The following is a 17,485-nucleotide window of genomic DNA, read 5'->3' on the forward strand; positions in this document are numbered from 1 at the left end:
ACTTTAGAACCTGCTAACGTAATAGCTCTGTGGAATTTATGAAGTGTTGATGTGCCACTCATCATGTTATAGCGGTGGATTGTGGTTAGAAATTGTATTTTTTCACAGTCGGCTTTCGATGCCTGACCCCATAACTCAGAATTCGTCTCCAGACAGTAAAAAATGTTCTCACTTATCCTCATTACTTCTATTCTGACCATTCTCCTCCATCTTCCACTTAATCTCAGCGACTCCAGGAGGATTTAAGAGTTCCCCCAGACACCCCCCGTCCTCCATCTTTACTAATGTGTTTATGGTCAGCTCTAAAGGTTAAAGGTCGACACTTTCCAGCTGTTTGCTTGCAGGCAGTTTAACTGTTGGGGCGGCGGTAGCTCACTCTGCCGGGGGCTGGGCTGAGAAGTGGAGGGTTCTGGGTTCAAGCCCCACTGCAGACAAAGGCTAAAAAGTGTTCTGGTCATAGCGGATGTAGCAGGACACCTTCAGAGCACAGCTGAGGTACCCTTGAGCAAGGTATCAGATGCTCACAACACCGTGTGTGTGTGTGTGTGTGTGTGTGTGTGTGTGTGTGTGTGTGTGTGTGTGTGTGTGTGTGTGTGTGTGTGTGTGTGTGTGTGCAGAGACTATGAGCAAAAACTAGGGGGAAAAAATGGATTCCTGAATTCTCATTTCTGTGCCAAAACATAGCGTCTTCTACAGAAAAGTCCAACGACCTTGTAAGATTTCCATCTAATAATAGTCACAAATCAGCCTTCATCTCTGATGCAACGGGAGCAAACGCAAGAGACGGAACCGCGGTCTGGAACCTATCCCCACGTCTTTTAGCCTGCATCTCCTGTCCTGTTTCATGACAATAGATGGTGAGAAGAGAGGCAGAGACAAAGGAACAGTGGGAAAAAATCAAGTTAATTAATTAAGATGTAGAATCTGTGGCATGATTGCAGCATTTACACAACACTGCACGCTACTTATGAAGGGCAGCTACACAGAATCCCATTTTCACCGCGACCCGTCCGTTAACATCTCCCTCATTGTGACTCATGTTTACCCCCATGGACACGCAGACCCACACACCAAATGAGTTAAACACACCCGTACCGACATGTACCACCGCTACCCCACCACTGATCCCCTCAGAGGATAAACAACCCCCTTCCTGACTACCCCATCACTGAAAATGCTGCAGTGTTTAGACAGTCACACAGGTGCAACACACGCTGGGAAAAGGACAGGTGATTAGATCAGGACACTGCTTCAAAGGCCTCAAATAGAGATAATGGGAGAGAAAAAAAGGAGATGTTTTACCACAACGTTCAGGGAAAAAATAATGTCTCTGATCTCTGATGCTGGAGCCCTGTCACTGCCAGGGGGGACTTTAGTGGGCACATGAAGGTGTCCTCACGGGACATAGCAACATTTGCTATGTTTGCTGACTGTTTCTCTAGCAACTGTCAGTCATCTCTGCACATCTAAAGGGCCAGCAATCAGCCCTAATGCAGACATCCGCGCTGCCCCGCTCACAGCCCAGCAGGCACCTCCAGCACCGACCCACTGCAATTAATCTTTTTTCTGTCTCGCCACATCTACAGAAAAGGAGTGAAAAAGTTCAGACTCCTATAATCCACTTTGCCTTTGTGAAGTGTTTGACTTTGAAACTCGGTATCGTGAGTCAACCCCCCCTCCCACGCACGCACGCACTCACTCATGCACCAGCAACAGAAAGTGTCTCTTTCTCTATTTAACCACCCATCTCTGTTCAAATCCTCCCATTTGTCCATTTGTTGGGGAATTGTCTTCTTTTGTTCTTCAATTATCTTTCACTGGACTCTATTGGCTTTTCTCCTTTGTAGGTTTATGCTTATGGAAATGAAAAGTTTGGGGTTTTGCAACCGAGGTGAACGTCAAGTGGAGGTCAAACATAATAGCTTCCATTTAGCAGGAAAATAGATATGATTGTGCCGCAGTTGCTCTCTGTTAAACTTTTGTCCCCAATCTAAACGGTCCTGCTCTGATAGCCCTGCACTCATTACGCAGCAACAAAAGCCCTGCGCTAACGTTCACAATGCTGCCCCGCACACTCGTCCTCTAATATTTAACAGAAGAATGAGATTCTTAAATCAAAAACAAAGGCGAGAAACATCGGCGGAGCTGTTTGACCCTCCTCTCTGTCGTTCGTAGCGTCAACAAAGACTCTGAAAGATGCTCTAGCACGAGCACGTGAAGTGGAATGCATTATTAGTTTGTCACCATATGTAGATACCATAATCTGGCCCGGATTACAGTGGAAACATCTCTTTCAGACAGATTACAGACACACAGCATGATCTGATTAATCTACATGTTTGTATTAACAGCCAGAACGTGTGATGGCTCGACAGCAATGGATCGTGACATCGGAAGGCTTTTATCTTCTGTCCGTACTCTTTGTTTCCGTTCCTTTGACAGTAATCTGGAAGGTTCCAAGGTCATTGATGTTATTATTGTTTACTCTCTGGGTCTTTTTCTTCCTTTAAACTTAAAGGTCCTTTAAATGCCTCAAAATAGAGCTGTTTTTTCTGTTTTGTTTTTTTGCACACCTGGTCTGACATAAAATGTGTGTTGCAGCACTTCTGCTTTCAAATGAGTTCAGAATTAGAAGACATAGCACACAGTTACCTTCTATTCAAAATAAAAAAGACACATGAGTTGACCATTTTTCAGTTTATTGTTGCCATATTGGTGTGTTTGTGTTTTTAATATGTGAGAAAATAATGTGTGTATACTGGATCCAACTACACTGTGTACAACGCCTTTGTATTTAGCCACGTTTTTGCCTTCTTTCTTTTAAGACAGCTCCTTAACATTTTGGTTACAATGACACAGAATTACCATGGATTTCAGTCTAAATTATGATGTCCTTTTTTATTCATAGACAAGATGTTCAGCAATATTCCAAAGTGAAAACAAAACAGTAATAATGACATACAATCAGAACTTTTACATCTGCTAAGGCTGTTCCGTCTCTGATTCTCCCACTGGTAAAAACAAAATGCCTCCTTGAGGGATTCTTAGACCAAAGCTAAAGGAATCAGAAGGTGCAACCCAGCAAACAGATAGCACACCTCCAGAATAAGTAGATAGATATTTATATATAGTTTTATATTCAGCTTGAAACTTCTTAAAAGAGTACAGTAAACACTTCTCACACATAATAGAAACTACTCGATGTCCCAGAATCAGAAAAGTGTAGGTCAAACATGGACCAAGCCCACAAAAAGGTGAACAAACCATTACCCAAAGCAAGAAAGAAATAAAAAATAAAAAAAAACAATTAAAAAAATAAAGATCCTGTCCACAAAGCTTGAAGAAGATTGAAGAGAGAGATTTCTGACCACACAAAGAAATTTAAAAGAAAAAAAAACAACAACTCTAAAACGTATTTGCATTTTAAAATGCACACAGATTCTCCTGTACATTTTGGCGTCTTCCTGTGAGTAGAAACACCTAAAGGGCTCAGTGGCGGTTTCTCAGAGTGGCTCTTGTTTCGGTTCTTTTTTTTTTAACACGCGCGTAGTCCTTGTGGAGATTTGCTTTATACATCAGAGCTGTAAACAGGCACACGCAGATTGGAAAAAGACCTTGAGGCCATTGTCCAGCCCAGCGTCTTTGAATCGTGAGTGTCCTCCCTCCTCATCTGTTCTCAGTCCTGCTGAGACTGTGGGGTCCTTTTGGTAAGGCCGTTCATCTATCTGTGTGGATTTCTCCGTCCCCTTAAGCCCCCTTAAGTTTCTATCAGGGCGGGGTTCCTCCAAAGCCCAGCAGCGCTCCAAAGAATTCCGGAAAGAAGGGACTTCTCAGTCCCCAGAGGGGTTATTCCTCATGTTGAGTGGAGTCTTTTCATTTAAATGTCTCCATCGGGGGAGGAGGGGGTGAGAGCAGGAAGGGTAGGAAAGTTTGAGAAATGATGCTTTTTTAATTATTTTTTTTAATCACTATTTTTTTACAGCTGTGGTTATGAAGGGATGATTGTGCAAAGTCACGCGGTCTCTGGAATGTCCACTCGAAAGGAGCTAGCAAACCCTTTTCCTCGCTGTAAGAAGCAGAGAAAAACAAAAAGCCCAGTTAACTCTGGTGTGTGTCTGAGAGGGGAAAAACAGGGGTGGGTGGGGGGGTTGTCAGGAGTTTGTCTGGGAAGGATGACAGAAACAAAAAGGAATTTAAGAAAATTCCTGGATGCATTCACATAGAATTAGACGGGTCACATGGGCAGTAACAAGCAGGAAGTCTCACATCCCAGCCAGTTTTTATTCACTCCAGTGAAATGGTTCATGCATAACATGATAATGTCTGTGTGACTGTGTGCTTGGGGTGGGGGTGCATGGGAATGGTGGCACTGAAGAGGGGTGTGAACTGGGGAATATTGCATGGCCAATTTATTTAGGACAACAACAAAAGGGGACTCCAAGCCTTAACGAGCCCCCCACCCCCCAATACCTTCAGTGTTGTCTGAGTTTGGTGACGATAACCATTCAGTTCTGCCTATCAACGCCCCTGATCTCCTCCCCTTCCGCACCCCACCCGACACTGACCCCCAGGCCAGGCTCAGGCCCAGGCCTGCCCCTCCCGGGACAAAAGAGTCTCTGTGTATCAGTGGTTTACTTGATCAGATTAGGGAGCTTTGGCCTCTTGGTATCATCATTCTATCCCTTCTACCCCTCCCATCTTCTCTTCCCCATCCCATCTTCTTTCTTTCCCTCTCAGCCATTATCCACCACCCCCACCGCCATCGCTAAACTTATTAGCATAAGGGCCACAGTGATCTACTTTTCCTGAGGACTGAGCGGTAGTGTTCCTGGGAAACACAGCAATATCCCATCTTCCACCCATGATACGTTAATGTGAGCATTAAAACAACCACACAATAAACTAAATGTCTATGAGCGCTGGCAAGGTCAAAATCCTTGGGTGTATAGGGTAGTGCCTTCTGCTAAGAGGCGTATGAATGCATATCGTTTAAATTAAACTGGGTATGTTGTGGATCCACTGGTAACAAAAGAAAAATTTTAAGGAGTAAAGAAAATCAATCATAGAAACTATTCATCCCATAAGAGCTCACTCTCCTATGTTCACATCACCACTAGGAGCTGGCATGTAATGATGCCAACTAGTCGCAGAGAGAAATATTTTTCATATTTCTTTAGTGTTATTATTATTCTATAGTGATTATTAGTGTTAGAGACCAATTATGTCACTGCAGGACCCTGGGTTCTATTTTACAGGTAAAAGTATCCCCAGTACTTGGTTCCTGTGACACCCACATGCAAGGCAATGCTAAGAATGTGGGAGCCAGCTAGGAAATGCTCCATGTAAAATCAGAGGTCCTTAGCCAGAGGGTGCTGGGTCAGCTAGCTAATTCCACCCTGACTGCAAATCATATAAAACCAGATTACCATTCTAGGATTACCAGACAAAAAATTATTTTGTCGAGATTCCGAAATTCTAATCTGACAGTTGGTTCCGGTTCATCTTGCTTTCTGCTCCGAGATATGGCAAAAAAAGTACACTAAATGATTAAAAGCTTCATTTGTGAAAGGCAGAGTGACTGTTGCACCGACAATTCCTGCAAGCTGTGTTGAACGATCAGAAAAGAGCGCTTGTTACACACTGCTTATCTTCATAATCTGCCATTATCTACAAATTGCGCGGAGTCATTAAGCATTCAGGAGGAATTCTTTGAGGTGTTTGGATGAGCCTTTAGAAACAGTCGGTTCGGAGGGAATTATATTATTTGTCAATAATCTAAAAGTGAGCCGTTGATCTTTGGATGATAATGAAGCTGCCTGACTCTTTTTGTTCTTGCTTTGAACTCGTGCGTTGCTGTGCACCGTGCAACATCCGCTGTTTCTTACATGACAGCGAGCACTTAGCTGTAATGACACATTGCCTGCCTGCTCACATCCACACCCACACAAGAACAACCTATAGTTCACAAATGTTTATACACTGAGTGTGTGCGTGCGTGTGTGGAGATCATTAGCATGACAGATAATGGCAATGTTAAGAAAGAGGGAAGAGTTAGTAAAACACTCTGAAAGGAGGACTGTCAGGTGGGGGAATCATGAAAACATGCTTTTTTTGTTCGCCAATTTAGCGTTAACGTTAGTTTTTTTTTCACCAAATTGGATCAGCAGATCAGAGAGCAGGACGAGTACTTCCGACACAATACTCACTTAAAAAAGCTGGCTTATAAGGTGCTCTGGCGCTAGGAAGAAATGTTTCCAACTCTTTCCTCTCTATGGAGCCTTGAAAGCGTCTGAGGTGGGGAGATTTGAGGAGATGGTGGTGGTTTTGGTGGGGGTGGAGGTGCTGCTGTCTTAAGGGCGTCTCTTTGCCAAAGGTGGAGAATGACTTATCAGCCGTTTGCTCGGGGCATTCAAATACCTCTGTGTCTGGGACTGAGTCCATGCCGGGCACGTGCAGGTTGCTGCGGTAGTCGGGACCCTGGCGCCCGTCGGAAGGCATGAAGCTTGGCATCCAGCAGCGGTCAGAGTGGCCCAGCGCCTTACACTCCTCAGTGCAGTTAGAGAAGAGATCAGCACCTGCACAGATGAGCAGCAAAGATGGGATTCAGTCTGCATCATGTGACAAAGACACAGGTAAACACAGACAACAACACATTCTCGCCCCCCCTTCCCATGAAATTGTCATTGATTCTGGATAGATGAAGTGTGTGTGTCTTCTCAAATCTTCAGCGATCAGATTTAACATTTAAATGTATGAAAAAAGGAGATTAACACCCCCCCCAAACAAAACTGTTGCCCCAAACCTTATATACCGCGTGTGTGTGTGGGTGTGTGTGTGTGCAGTATGTGTTGACAGGGTTTGTGGGATCGCTACAGTCTTTCCAAGACTTGCCAGCAAAGTTGCCTTGAAAGAATCAGCGTGCGCTGACCTGAACCCAGACCTCAGTCGTACTGACTTACAGTCTCAAACTGCCAGTCTCACCCCATTTGCAACTCTTGCCGTTGTTACAGGCTTCAGGCCTCGGCGTGACTAAACGGGGCTTGAACATTTTGTTTTTTTCGACGCTTTATTTTTAGGGGGTCGACTGACAGGATTCTTTACAAGAGAACCGCAAAACAAAACAGCGTGAGCGGGAATCGTATGTTTTTCAGCGCCGCTATGTGGGCCAAGTGTAAGCCTTAAGACAAATTGTGTTTTCATTGCCCCATATGTTTTTTTTTCCCCAGTAGTGCCTAGATCCCGTGCATTTGGGAACTAAATCCTCTTGTAGTGTACGTGTGTCTGAGTCGCTGTTTGCACCCACAATCTGAACTGTCCAGCTCGGGTTATCTGCTGCTAATCCCTCGGGATACAGACTGATTAGGCTAAGACCGAAGCCATCCCTATAAGCAGCAGTAGAGGCGTGCGTGTGCACGTGCGCGTGTGTCTGTGTCACGGTCTTTGTTTTGGTGTGTCTGAAGAGGTCAGCAAAAGGGGGAATTTGCTTTGTTACAAAGCAGATTAATTTGGCTTGGCCTCACTGGCAGCTTGAAAAAGTGCCCAGTCCACTAATGAGAGGGTTTCTTATTAAATATTAATCAATATGCCATAAATACACCATCACATTATATTTTAATATGTCCTCTCGCATGAGGAAACAAGTTATTGTGGGCCTGGACATGAGCAGCCCAGAGCAGACTGGCTGATAGAATGGATGAGAGCAGAGTGATATGAAGGGGGGGAAACCTGAAGGGAGAGAACTACTCTGCCAAATATTGAAATGCTAAAATGGTCAGTACAAGTTGGAAGTAAAGCCCCGATTTTCTGCTTTCATCAGCAGTTACCTGATCAAAGATTTGCCCAGCAGCAAAATGATTTACTCTGCACTTGGCCAATCGATGGCGGCCGCGTCAACGTGTCCAGCAGCCGGACAAAAGGGGAAAAGAGTCGCAGGGCAGCGCCATCGACCCTCGCGTCTCCGTCTCATCGGAGCAGCTGTGCTCGCGAGGGCCAACCGCAAACGCTGAATAACAACCTTCATTTGGTAATTGGTACGGAAGGTCGGGGAAAAAAATAAATTACCGGTCAGCGAACTGTTGCCACGGTGATAGCACGGAGCGCAGATGTAAGTGGGAATTCATCGGCAGCTGGGAAAGATGATAGTGAAGTGGTGTGTGTGTGTTGGGGGGGATAAAAAAGTGGATAAAGACCTCAACTCAATTTTCTCCAAGTGCCTGATAGTGCCCATATCAATATACGTGTAGGTGAGACTTGGACGGCCACAGAGGGCGCCACCGTTCTGCTGGCTGTATAGACGATTGAAATGTCTCTTTTTAGAATGAAATGCTTGTTTATGAAAGTTAGAACAGCGGCAGCGTAGATATCTGTACATATGTGCAAATAAATAGGATGCATACCTTTGGGAGGGCGACTGAATGAATATAAGAGATAAATGTTTATTTAAGTGCAATAGATTGCTGAATATCCAGAGGTCTAATTTTACTGGTTCTTAAAATAATTGGTTTAAATAGTTCATGGCAAGATGTTCCCTTTAAGATGATGGCTGGTTGCATGATCAGTAGTTTATACTGGTGGTACAGCAAAAAGGGAGAATGGTTAAATGGCCAGCCAGTGCTCTGGATTTCTTCATCTCTCCGGTCCGCCACGTTCCCACCGCAGCAGCGTCGCGCCACAAACTGTCATCTGAATTTTTTTTCTTCTGATCAAATGAATCCTGCTGTTGACCTTTAATACAAATCCTCCGGTGTCTCCGACACTGTCAGTCCCAGCAGAGCCCAAAACGGCTTTATCTAGGATTTCGGTGTGTGTGTGTGTGTGTGTGTGTGTGTGTGTGTGTGTGTGTGTGTGTGTGTGTGTGTGTGTGTGTGTGTGTGTGACAGCCTGAGGCGGCAGAAAATGGCGGCAGGAAAGAGTGGAGGTAAATAGACTGTTGCGATGAATGACACGTGTTTATTCAACGTTAGCATTCATTAGACGCCGATGTGATTTGACTCCACTCGCTGCTGACAAACTCAATTAGGGCCCGCAGACTAAACCCATCATTTTTTTTCGCGCTGTGTCCAGAATTACCCAACAGTAAGCCACAATATCAATTATCCTAATCAAACAAAGATTTAATGCACAACAAATAATCCGTTGAAAGGCTCTAATCTGGTTAATAATTCAGCGGAGGAACTGTGTCTGGTTGGTGGCAGCAAGGTTACTCAAAGTCAGGAGAAGTTCTGTTTGAGTGCCACTTCACTTTATAATCTTTAGAACAATCCAGTTCTCCAAACCCTGGACTAAAATGTTAATTCACACCCAGTCCTGCTTTTAGGACGCCAGTGTGCGACTATTCATAACACAATATGGCCGCTGGCTGGCAACATTTAAATTAAATGCTAATGCTCTAGAAATAGGACAGCTCCATTTACATAAATCACCTGGTTGCTTCAGTCATGATTGGGACTGAAAGCAGTTCATTCTGGTGGAAAAGTATCCAGAGCTGCTGGAGTGACACTGGGAGCAACAACCAAGCCCATAATAGAGGCCCTGCTGGTCAGACGTTATCCGCGGTGAGCAAACGAAGGCACAGAACCAGCATTCATCGCTCAGTGAGAGACTATTGTGCAAGCTTTGCTTTGGGAAAGGAGAATTTAAAATAAAACAGGTGATGCTGAAGGAGGATTGTAGTCAAGGATGAGAGAAGCATACAGAGGCAACACTTCCTGATAGCTGATTAATTAAAAGAACAAATGAATCTCCTGTTTTTTCGCCACAATCTATTTGGTCCGCTTCCCAGCACTGTGGTACAAGTTAGGCCTCATTAAAACGCCCATCACATCTCATCGAGCCGTCGCCAGAACCCAGGGACTGTGCTCTGGGAGCGCGCTCATCACTAATCCCGCCACATATTTACAGACAGCGGCACCAGGGTTTGTGTTCTTCCTGCCGATATTAAATGATTATGTGTCAATTACGCCGAAAAAGAGATTATGTGAGAGGCTCCGACAAGCGGGAAAGGGGAAACAAGCCGAGACGCAGGGAAAAGTAAAAATTTCAAATGTGTTTCATCATGGAAACAGAGGCCACAGCATCGTATTATCTAAAAATTATATTAATAATTTAGTTAGATTATAGAGTATGAGTGCAACAATGCACAACAATCGATAAACTGTAAGTAACGACAAGAAGATTAGGGTTATATGGTTTTTATATAAATATATTTTATCTTTATGAAGCTTGTGTCTAGATAAATGTTGATTTTTCAATTGTAATTTATGTTTTGATAATGAACCACAAGAGAGCTTATCTCAAACTTCTCACATGTTCTGCAGATACAAACTAAACTGTAATTAAAAGCTAGCTTTTAGTCTGCCGGCCTTCAGGGTGCTGCAAGGGAGCAGGAACACTCCAAACATGAGCAACAGAGACACGGACAACAATCTGCTCCTGGAACCACAGTGACCACATGCTAATCAGTCGATCCAGGCACGGAGCCAAAGAGCCACTGACGCGACTTATTAGATGAAAGTACAGGCGGGCCTGCAGTGTCACGCGCAAGTCGGTTCTTACCAGAGGAATGGCCACGGTTGGTGGCGTCGTGGTCGCTGTCTCCCTGCTCGCTGTCGCCATGACCGCTGTCTTTAGAGCTGACCAGGTCTGCCTCCTGAAAGGCTGAGCTGGAAGCGACAAACACAGAGAGCACTTAGATGCGTTTATCAGGCAGCAGCGACGACTTCTCCATTTACACCTGAACGCAGCTCATCACCTGGAGCATCGTCACATTAATAAAGGGCCTTGCACAGTAGGAAGGTGAGAATGTGTGTGTGTGTGTGTGTGTGTGTGTGTGTGTGTGTATGTGTGTGTGTGTGTGTGTGTGTGTGTAAGACACATTTTCTGCTTACCTGTTGACACGTCTCGGCCTGTCAACAAGGTAGGTGAGTTCAGTGCGCTGGTGTTTGGTCTAAAAGAGAAAGGCGCCGTTACAGTCTTTGAAGCATCGTTTGTAATTAGTACAACACACCATGAGTCGGGACCACCGAGCCAAAAAGGGCTTTAACTCACACATTAGCTTAGCTTACACGTTTCTTACTGAGCAACTGAGTGTTTGTGAAGCTGAGCTTCCCTACAGGTGGGGGTCTTCGCAGACACATTGCGAGTGGAATGAATACATGTACCAATGCCAATGAGTGGGGACATGCACATTTAGTGGGACGGAGGGAAGTACAGTTCTTCAGACACACAAACGTGCAAATATAGTGATGGTAACCAGCAGCCTCTGATTCAATATGACCAATTTTCAGTACTTGAGTTTTTAAATGAGTTGGGGTTTTTTTCTAACATGCAATATTTGCTGTTTCATGGCTGGAGCACAGTGATGACGCTAATGGCTGAGCCTCCAGTGGGGCTTTTGTCATTCTAAATGATTAAGTTTCTGTTCTGGGATAAATCTGAAAATCTGATTAGGTTGTTGCTACTAACTGGGGTAATGCAAATGAAAATACAGGATGGAAATGGCCGCCGAATCCTGTTAGTAATAAATGTACTGTAGTGCTTCAAACAGGCAGACTTTACAGGATTAATAGGGCGGTCTGGCCACAGGGGCCTGGTTTAGGACATGCTGCTCTTGAATAGAAATGGAGGATGTGAGAAAGACTCTTACCTCGTTTGATAAAATGCTGCCATTTGATATGATGTCAGGCTGCTGGTCTGTGTACCCTGTCACTATGGCACCACATGGATTGTGATCGGTGTCTGTGCTCCTAGACGGACTACACGGCTTTAGGAACATGAGGTCAGTTTTGGCAGACTCTGGAGTCAAACATACCTGGTAGCAATAGTTCTGGTTTTGATGGTGTGAGCCAAAGCTCCCTGATTCTTCTACTGGGACTTGAGCTGTACCGGCCCCGCTGACATTGCCGGTGCTTTGCACTAGCATTATATCTGACTTGCTGAGCTTTTTCTTGCGAGCACGTGCCTGCCGTGAGCAGCAGGAGCTGCAGCTCATACAACAATCGCTCGTCAGACAAGTGTAAATGTTGAGTTTTTTGTCCTTCTGGCAGCGCACAGCGAGCACAATCATGACCAGGAGGAAGATAAAAGAGACGGAGCCCAGGGCAATGATGAGTATGAGGGTGAGATCCAGGCTGCCGTCCTTAGCCTTTGTAGTGCCTCTACGGTCTCCGCTGCCGCGGCCTTCGACCACACTGTCCACCAGCATCACCTGAATGCTGGCACTGGAGGACAACGGTGGCTGGCCGTGATCTCTCACCTCAATCATCAAATCATACAGCTGGTGGGGATCCCGCTTGGCAGACACGCGCCTCGCCGTCCGCAGCTCCCCTGTTCTCCAGTCCATCCTGAACATACCGTTTTCATTCCCTCTCAAAATACTGTAGGAAAGGCGCGCGTTCTCGCCGTCATCTGCATCCATTGCCACAATGCGGGTGACCAGGTACCCCGGCTCGGCGGAGCGGGGCAGGGGCTCCTTGGCTGTGCCGTTCTTCCCCAGAGGGGCCAGCACCAGCGGAGGGTTGTCGTTCTGATCCACGATGATCACTTTGACCGTGGCGTTGGAGCTGAGCGGAGGGGTGCCTGCATCTCTGGCCTGGACCATGAATGTGAAATCCTTGAGCAGCTCATAATCAAATGACCTGAGTGCATACAGATATCCGGTCTCTTCGTTGATGGACACGTAGGTTTTGACCGACATGCCCTGAATGTTGCACTCTAATATGGAGTAACTGATGAGCGCATTTTGTCCGGCGTCGGGGTCCAGAGCCGAGACGGCATGTATGTACGCCCCTGGCACGTTGTTCTCTGTTACATACACATCGTATATGCTCTGCGTAAATGTGGGTGAGTTGTCGTTCTCGTCGGACACTTGGACTCGAATCGACTTGCTGGTGGCCAGAGAGGGCGTCCCTTTATCCCGTGCGACCACGGTGACGGAGTACGAGTCTGCCTGCTCCCGGTTCAAAGGTCCGTCTGTTATTATGGTGAAGTAGTTCCTAAAGGAGGATTTTAGTTTGAAGGGGACTTCGCCGAGCAGTTCCACGTGAATTTGTCCATTTTCCTCTGCGTCCTTGTCCGTCACACTCAGCAGCGCGATGACGGTGCCGGGAGCTGCTTTTTCGCTCACTGACTCGGTGACGGTGCTGAATGTAATCTCCGGCGCGTTGTCGTTCACGTCGGACACTTTGACGAGGACTTTACAGTGCGCGGGGATGGCATTTGGCCCCAGGTCCTTGGCCTGGACGAAGATTTGATACAGGCTGCTCTCCTCGAAATCCACCTCCCCGCGCACCTCGATGCGCCCGGTGCGCGGGTCTATGCTGAACAGGTCCTTTACGCGGTTGGAAATGTGGTTACTGAACGAATAAACGATTTCCCCGTTTAATCCCTCGTCCATATCGGTGGCGTTGAGTTGTATGACCAGCGTGCCCACCGGTGCGTTCTCCGACAGGCTGACGGTGTAAACGGGCTGGTCGAAAACCGGGACGTTGTCGTTGGAGTCCAACACTCTAACTACCAGGAGCGCGGTGCCAGTCCGAGGTGGCTGACCGCCGTCCACCGCAGTCAGTACGTACCTGTGCGCAGCCTGCTGTTCCCGATCGAGTGGCTTTTCCAGGACAAGTTCTGCAAACTTGTTCCCGTCCGTTTGCGTCTGTACGTCAACATAAAAGTAGTTGTTTGTGGTGATATCGTACGTGCGTAACGCGTTAGAACCGACGTCCGGGTCGAATGCGCTCTCCAACGGAAAGCGAGTGCCCGGGGTGGCACTCTCTGAGATCTCCACCGTTATGTCTGTCTCCGGGAAGCTAGGCGGGTTGTCGTTAATGTCCACCACTTCTATTTCAACACGAAACAGTTCCAGCGGGTTCTCCAAGAAGACTTCCATGTTGAGCTGACAGGTCGCGGTCTGCTTGCAGATCTGCTCCCTGTCGATTTTTTCTTTAACAAACAGCACGCCATTCTCCAGGTTTACTTCAAGGTAGGGTGTCCGAGAACTTGGTACAACCTGGAATCGTCGGGACGCCAGTTTGGTAAGGTCTAGGCCGAGGTCCTCGGCGATATTCCCGACGAGAGTGCCATGGTCCGCCTCCTCCGGCACAGAATAACGTATCTGAGAAAGCACTCCATCCGTGATGCACAACAAAATCAAAAACACAATCATTGCCGAAAAAGTGCACTTTGGTTTGGAAAAACGAAAATAAACCGTATTATCTTGTGTTAGAGGGCACAATTTCAGCCCCCATCACCATTTCAGTCCGAGCGCAAAAGTCTCAAAATGCGTAAAAGTGTGTGCAGCGCTACGGTAAATGTGTCCCGTTAAAACTCAGACAATATAGGGAATTAAAAGACTTTTGATGATGCCTGGAACCCCTTTCCCCGTCTATTCTAGCTTCTCTAGACAGGTTTTCAGACGCGTCCGGGCTGCGATCAGCGCACATTCCAATGAAGCGCAGCGCTACTGGAGTGATGGAGCCAGAATGAAAAAGAGTTCTGGGGAAAAAAAGAATGGATAATCCATCTAAAAAAAGACGAAATTCAAGCACTCTTTAGACATATCCATTTTTCATGATAGGTAGTATTTCAAGACAAGTCCTGTTTTTTCTGGCTGTGTGTCGTCTTGGAACCTTTTTCCCTCACTGCGGTCACCTCCACTCCACTGACGCTGTTCACTCAGTTATTCGCTTTTTTGGCCGCATTGCACCTCCCCCTCGCGGCTCCCGCGGCTGCAAATCACGGTGAGCGCTCTCTATTGATTGGATATCGGGGCTGTCAGTCAAAGCGCGCAGGGCCCCGACTCTCTCCCACTGCGCTCTGCCTCTCTCGCTCCATCTCGTCTAAAGCCTGACTGTTGGGACGAAATGACGCAAAACAAAGCAGACTCGGCATGATAATAATAAAACTGTACATTTATGACTTTAACACTGTAGCCCAGCCTCATATAATAAACAAATTGATGATTAAACTGGGTCATGTGGTATTATATGTAGGGGGACGGACCTGGCTGTACGGTAGACTGGAAGGCTCTTGTCAATGTATGCAAACGGAGTTATATATATTTAAAGGATGATGCGCCATTCACATGGTCTTAAAACAATAATTCCACCTAGTTGTGGTAACGTTATTAACTCCCGTCCACCCTTCAGTGCCGAGGGAGGCTGATTTGCGGACTTCATGCGACCCCTAGTGGTCTAATTTGCTGAAATCGGTTTACTCTAAGGTGAATTATTATTGAATTTAAGGTGATATCTATATAACACGAAAAGATGAAGCAGAATAACAATGTCTGGCTATTATTTGGTTTGAACTCATAAAGCAGTATGTGATAAAAGAGAATAGATCTATGTGTCTGTATGGAATCCTGAATAAGGCTGAGTGCAGCAGATAATGTATAAGTGACCATGAGTTGTTCTGCTCTCCCACATAAATACACACAAAGTCCACATAAAGTTGTTTGTTTTCATTACAGCATCAAATTTAAGAACATACACCCATTTCAAGCTATAGAAGCCTCAAAAGGATTTATGTGAACTATTGGTGAAACAGACAGAATAGGACAATAGCAGAGGGAAGAAAAGTGGCCTGCGATTGTGATCAGCTTCATCCTCTGTGATCTCTTTAAGGCGCATTCACATAGTAAACAATGGCAGCTCAACCTGGGTTCATGCATCATAGAAATTAACTTAAACGTCTACATTCTATCATAATAAAATTAGATAGGAGCCACAATGTGAACACCGAGGGTCTACAGGGAATTACTTTAATTAATGACTCAATTAATTGATAATGTCTTAATTAAAAATGACATTAATTGATCATTTAAAAACCTTGGCCTTCACTTTAACTTGCTTATGTTAAGCATCATGAGGTGACTTTGAATTGATGTTTCAGTCAGGAAACTGAAGTTATTTGATCACTAACTGCTCAGTGAAGAGAGACAACCAAGAGCGTGACATATTGCTTACATCATATAGACATGGCTTGTATTATGATAATGGCATGATTTATGAGCATCTAACTGCAACATATGTAAAAAACAAATTCAAAGATGGAATTTCCTACTGCTCTTCAACTAGCTTCATCAAAATCATCATTCCCGCCCAAAGCAAAAACCAAAAAATTGTTCATTCTGATCAATACAGAAAAATATTTCCTGAAAATAAACATTTTAATTCATTGAATTTTGACCATCACCAGAGGGCACAGATAAGATTCATAAAGGGAATATTCGAAACAAAATTATGATTACTATTCATTTTTCATTTCTAAAAGATGTTTCTGTTTCAGTTTTCATAAGGACTTCACAGTGTTGTAGAATCTATATATCTATAAAATACATTTTTACGTATACTCCAGTCAGATCGTGAGTTCCCCCTGTCGACCAACTACGGTACTACACCCACCTGACCGCTGCGTGGACACCCGGGGTGGTTTAAGTCCTCCACCCTTCCCCTGTCAGCTGTGCTGAGACATATTCACATGCACGCGCTTGAATGAGCGAAAGACAGACACATACAGGGCAACATCAGTGCATTCATGCTGTCTGCAAGCTGTCAGGACTCCTCAACACACCACTGGAGGAGAAACATCAATTGTCTGCAGAAAGAGATATTGTAAATCAAGCTCCATCAAGTCAATGGTGCAGCCAGACATGCATCAATGTCAGAACAGGAGCTGGCGAAGGGAGGGGTACGTGGACCCGGTATACGTGCACATGCATATGGTCGGCGGTGATGAACACAGAAATCACTTTCACAGCCATGAACAATAACTCAATATGATTACAAATATGTGAGGCTAATATGATTATACAGTGACACGTTCACACACACGGACACATCAGCAAACAGCTGTTGATTAAAATGGAGTCGTATTTAAGGTTGAGCACCCTTCCAATTATTGCTGTCCTTTAGCGTATAAAAATAATGAGCGTCAAACGGAGGAAGATTGGAGCTGAGTGTGGAATAAAACCGATGAGCATTGTAAAACAGTGCCCCCCAGCAACCTCCTTATAAGACTATCAGAGCAGCAGAAAGAGCCTTTTATTGAATTTTATAGAACAGCAGAGGGTCATCACATCTGTAACCAGCAGGTTTTGTCTCTGTTGAACAAAAGCACAATGTCCCTCACAGGTGGAGGCACTCCTGCGGTGTCTCTCTCACATTTGCATATCAGAGGAGACGATCGTCTGACCGCTCCGTTACAAAAAACTCTTCATCTTTGAAAGAACCACCCAGTGGGTTTTCTTTTCCTGAACAAGCCACCCATAATACACACATCTCTGTCTCTCACGGCCTTTACATGATGTCTGGAGCCACGAGGAAGATGGAGTAAGTAGATGTGAAGACAAAGAAGTATGAAAGATACTCAGAGGGTGAAACAAGGAGAAGAATCTATTCATCTAACTAATTATTATTTCAGATGAATTTGGAGATCTGAACTTTCGTCAAAACTGACCTCATTCAAGGTCGTTAATAGAGGAAGACCACAG

At 45.3% G+C, this 17,485-nt stretch overlaps 1 protein-coding gene across 5 annotated transcripts; it reads right to left on the reverse strand.

Moving 5' to 3' along the window:
• Positions 1 to 2,695: 2,695 nt before the first annotated feature.
• pcdh10b (protocadherin 10b) lies at positions 2,696 to 14,663 on the reverse strand. 5 transcript variants are annotated; one of them, XM_029847507.1, is made up of 6 exons: positions 11,645 to 14,663; positions 10,887 to 10,945; positions 10,555 to 10,661; positions 6,418 to 6,575; positions 6,207 to 6,289; positions 2,696 to 4,066 (listed from the first exon to the last, which is right to left on the reverse strand). In XM_029847507.1, the coding sequence occupies exons 1-5, from the start codon at positions 14,156 to 14,158 to the stop codon at positions 6,239 to 6,241; spliced, it is 2,889 nt and encodes a 962-aa protein (XP_029703367.1). In that variant the 5' UTR covers positions 14,159 to 14,663; the 3' UTR covers positions 2,696 to 4,066; positions 6,207 to 6,238. The 5 variants fall into 5 exon arrangements, 4 of the variants coding, with proteins under 4 accessions (XP_029703367.1, XP_011608674.2, XP_011608676.2 ...); XM_011610372.2 differs by having other exon boundaries at positions 6,207 to 6,575; positions 11,810 to 14,663; XM_011610374.2 differs by lacking the exon at positions 6,207 to 6,289.
• Between the last annotated feature and the right edge of the window lie 2,822 nt (positions 14,664 to 17,485).

Source organism: Takifugu rubripes, chromosome 14 (assembly GCF_901000725.2).
Source record: "Takifugu rubripes chromosome 14, fTakRub1.2, whole genome shotgun sequence".
Lineage (NCBI taxonomy): Eukaryota > Metazoa > Chordata > Actinopteri > Tetraodontiformes > Tetraodontidae > Takifugu > Takifugu rubripes.

Coding starts and splice junctions, on each gene's coding strand:
- pcdh10b (XM_011610371.2), bottom strand. CDS start 14,158: ATGATTGTGTTTTTGATTTTGTTGTGCATCACGGATGGAGTGCTTTCT. Junction 10,946..11,644: donor GCAGCATTTTATCAAACGAG/GTAAGAGTCTTT, acceptor TTTCTCTTTTAG/ACCAAACACCAGCGCACTGA. Junction 4,067..6,206: donor TTATAAGCCAGCTTTTTTAA/GTGAGTATTGTG, acceptor TGCTTCTTACAG/CGAGGAAAAGGGTTTGCTAG.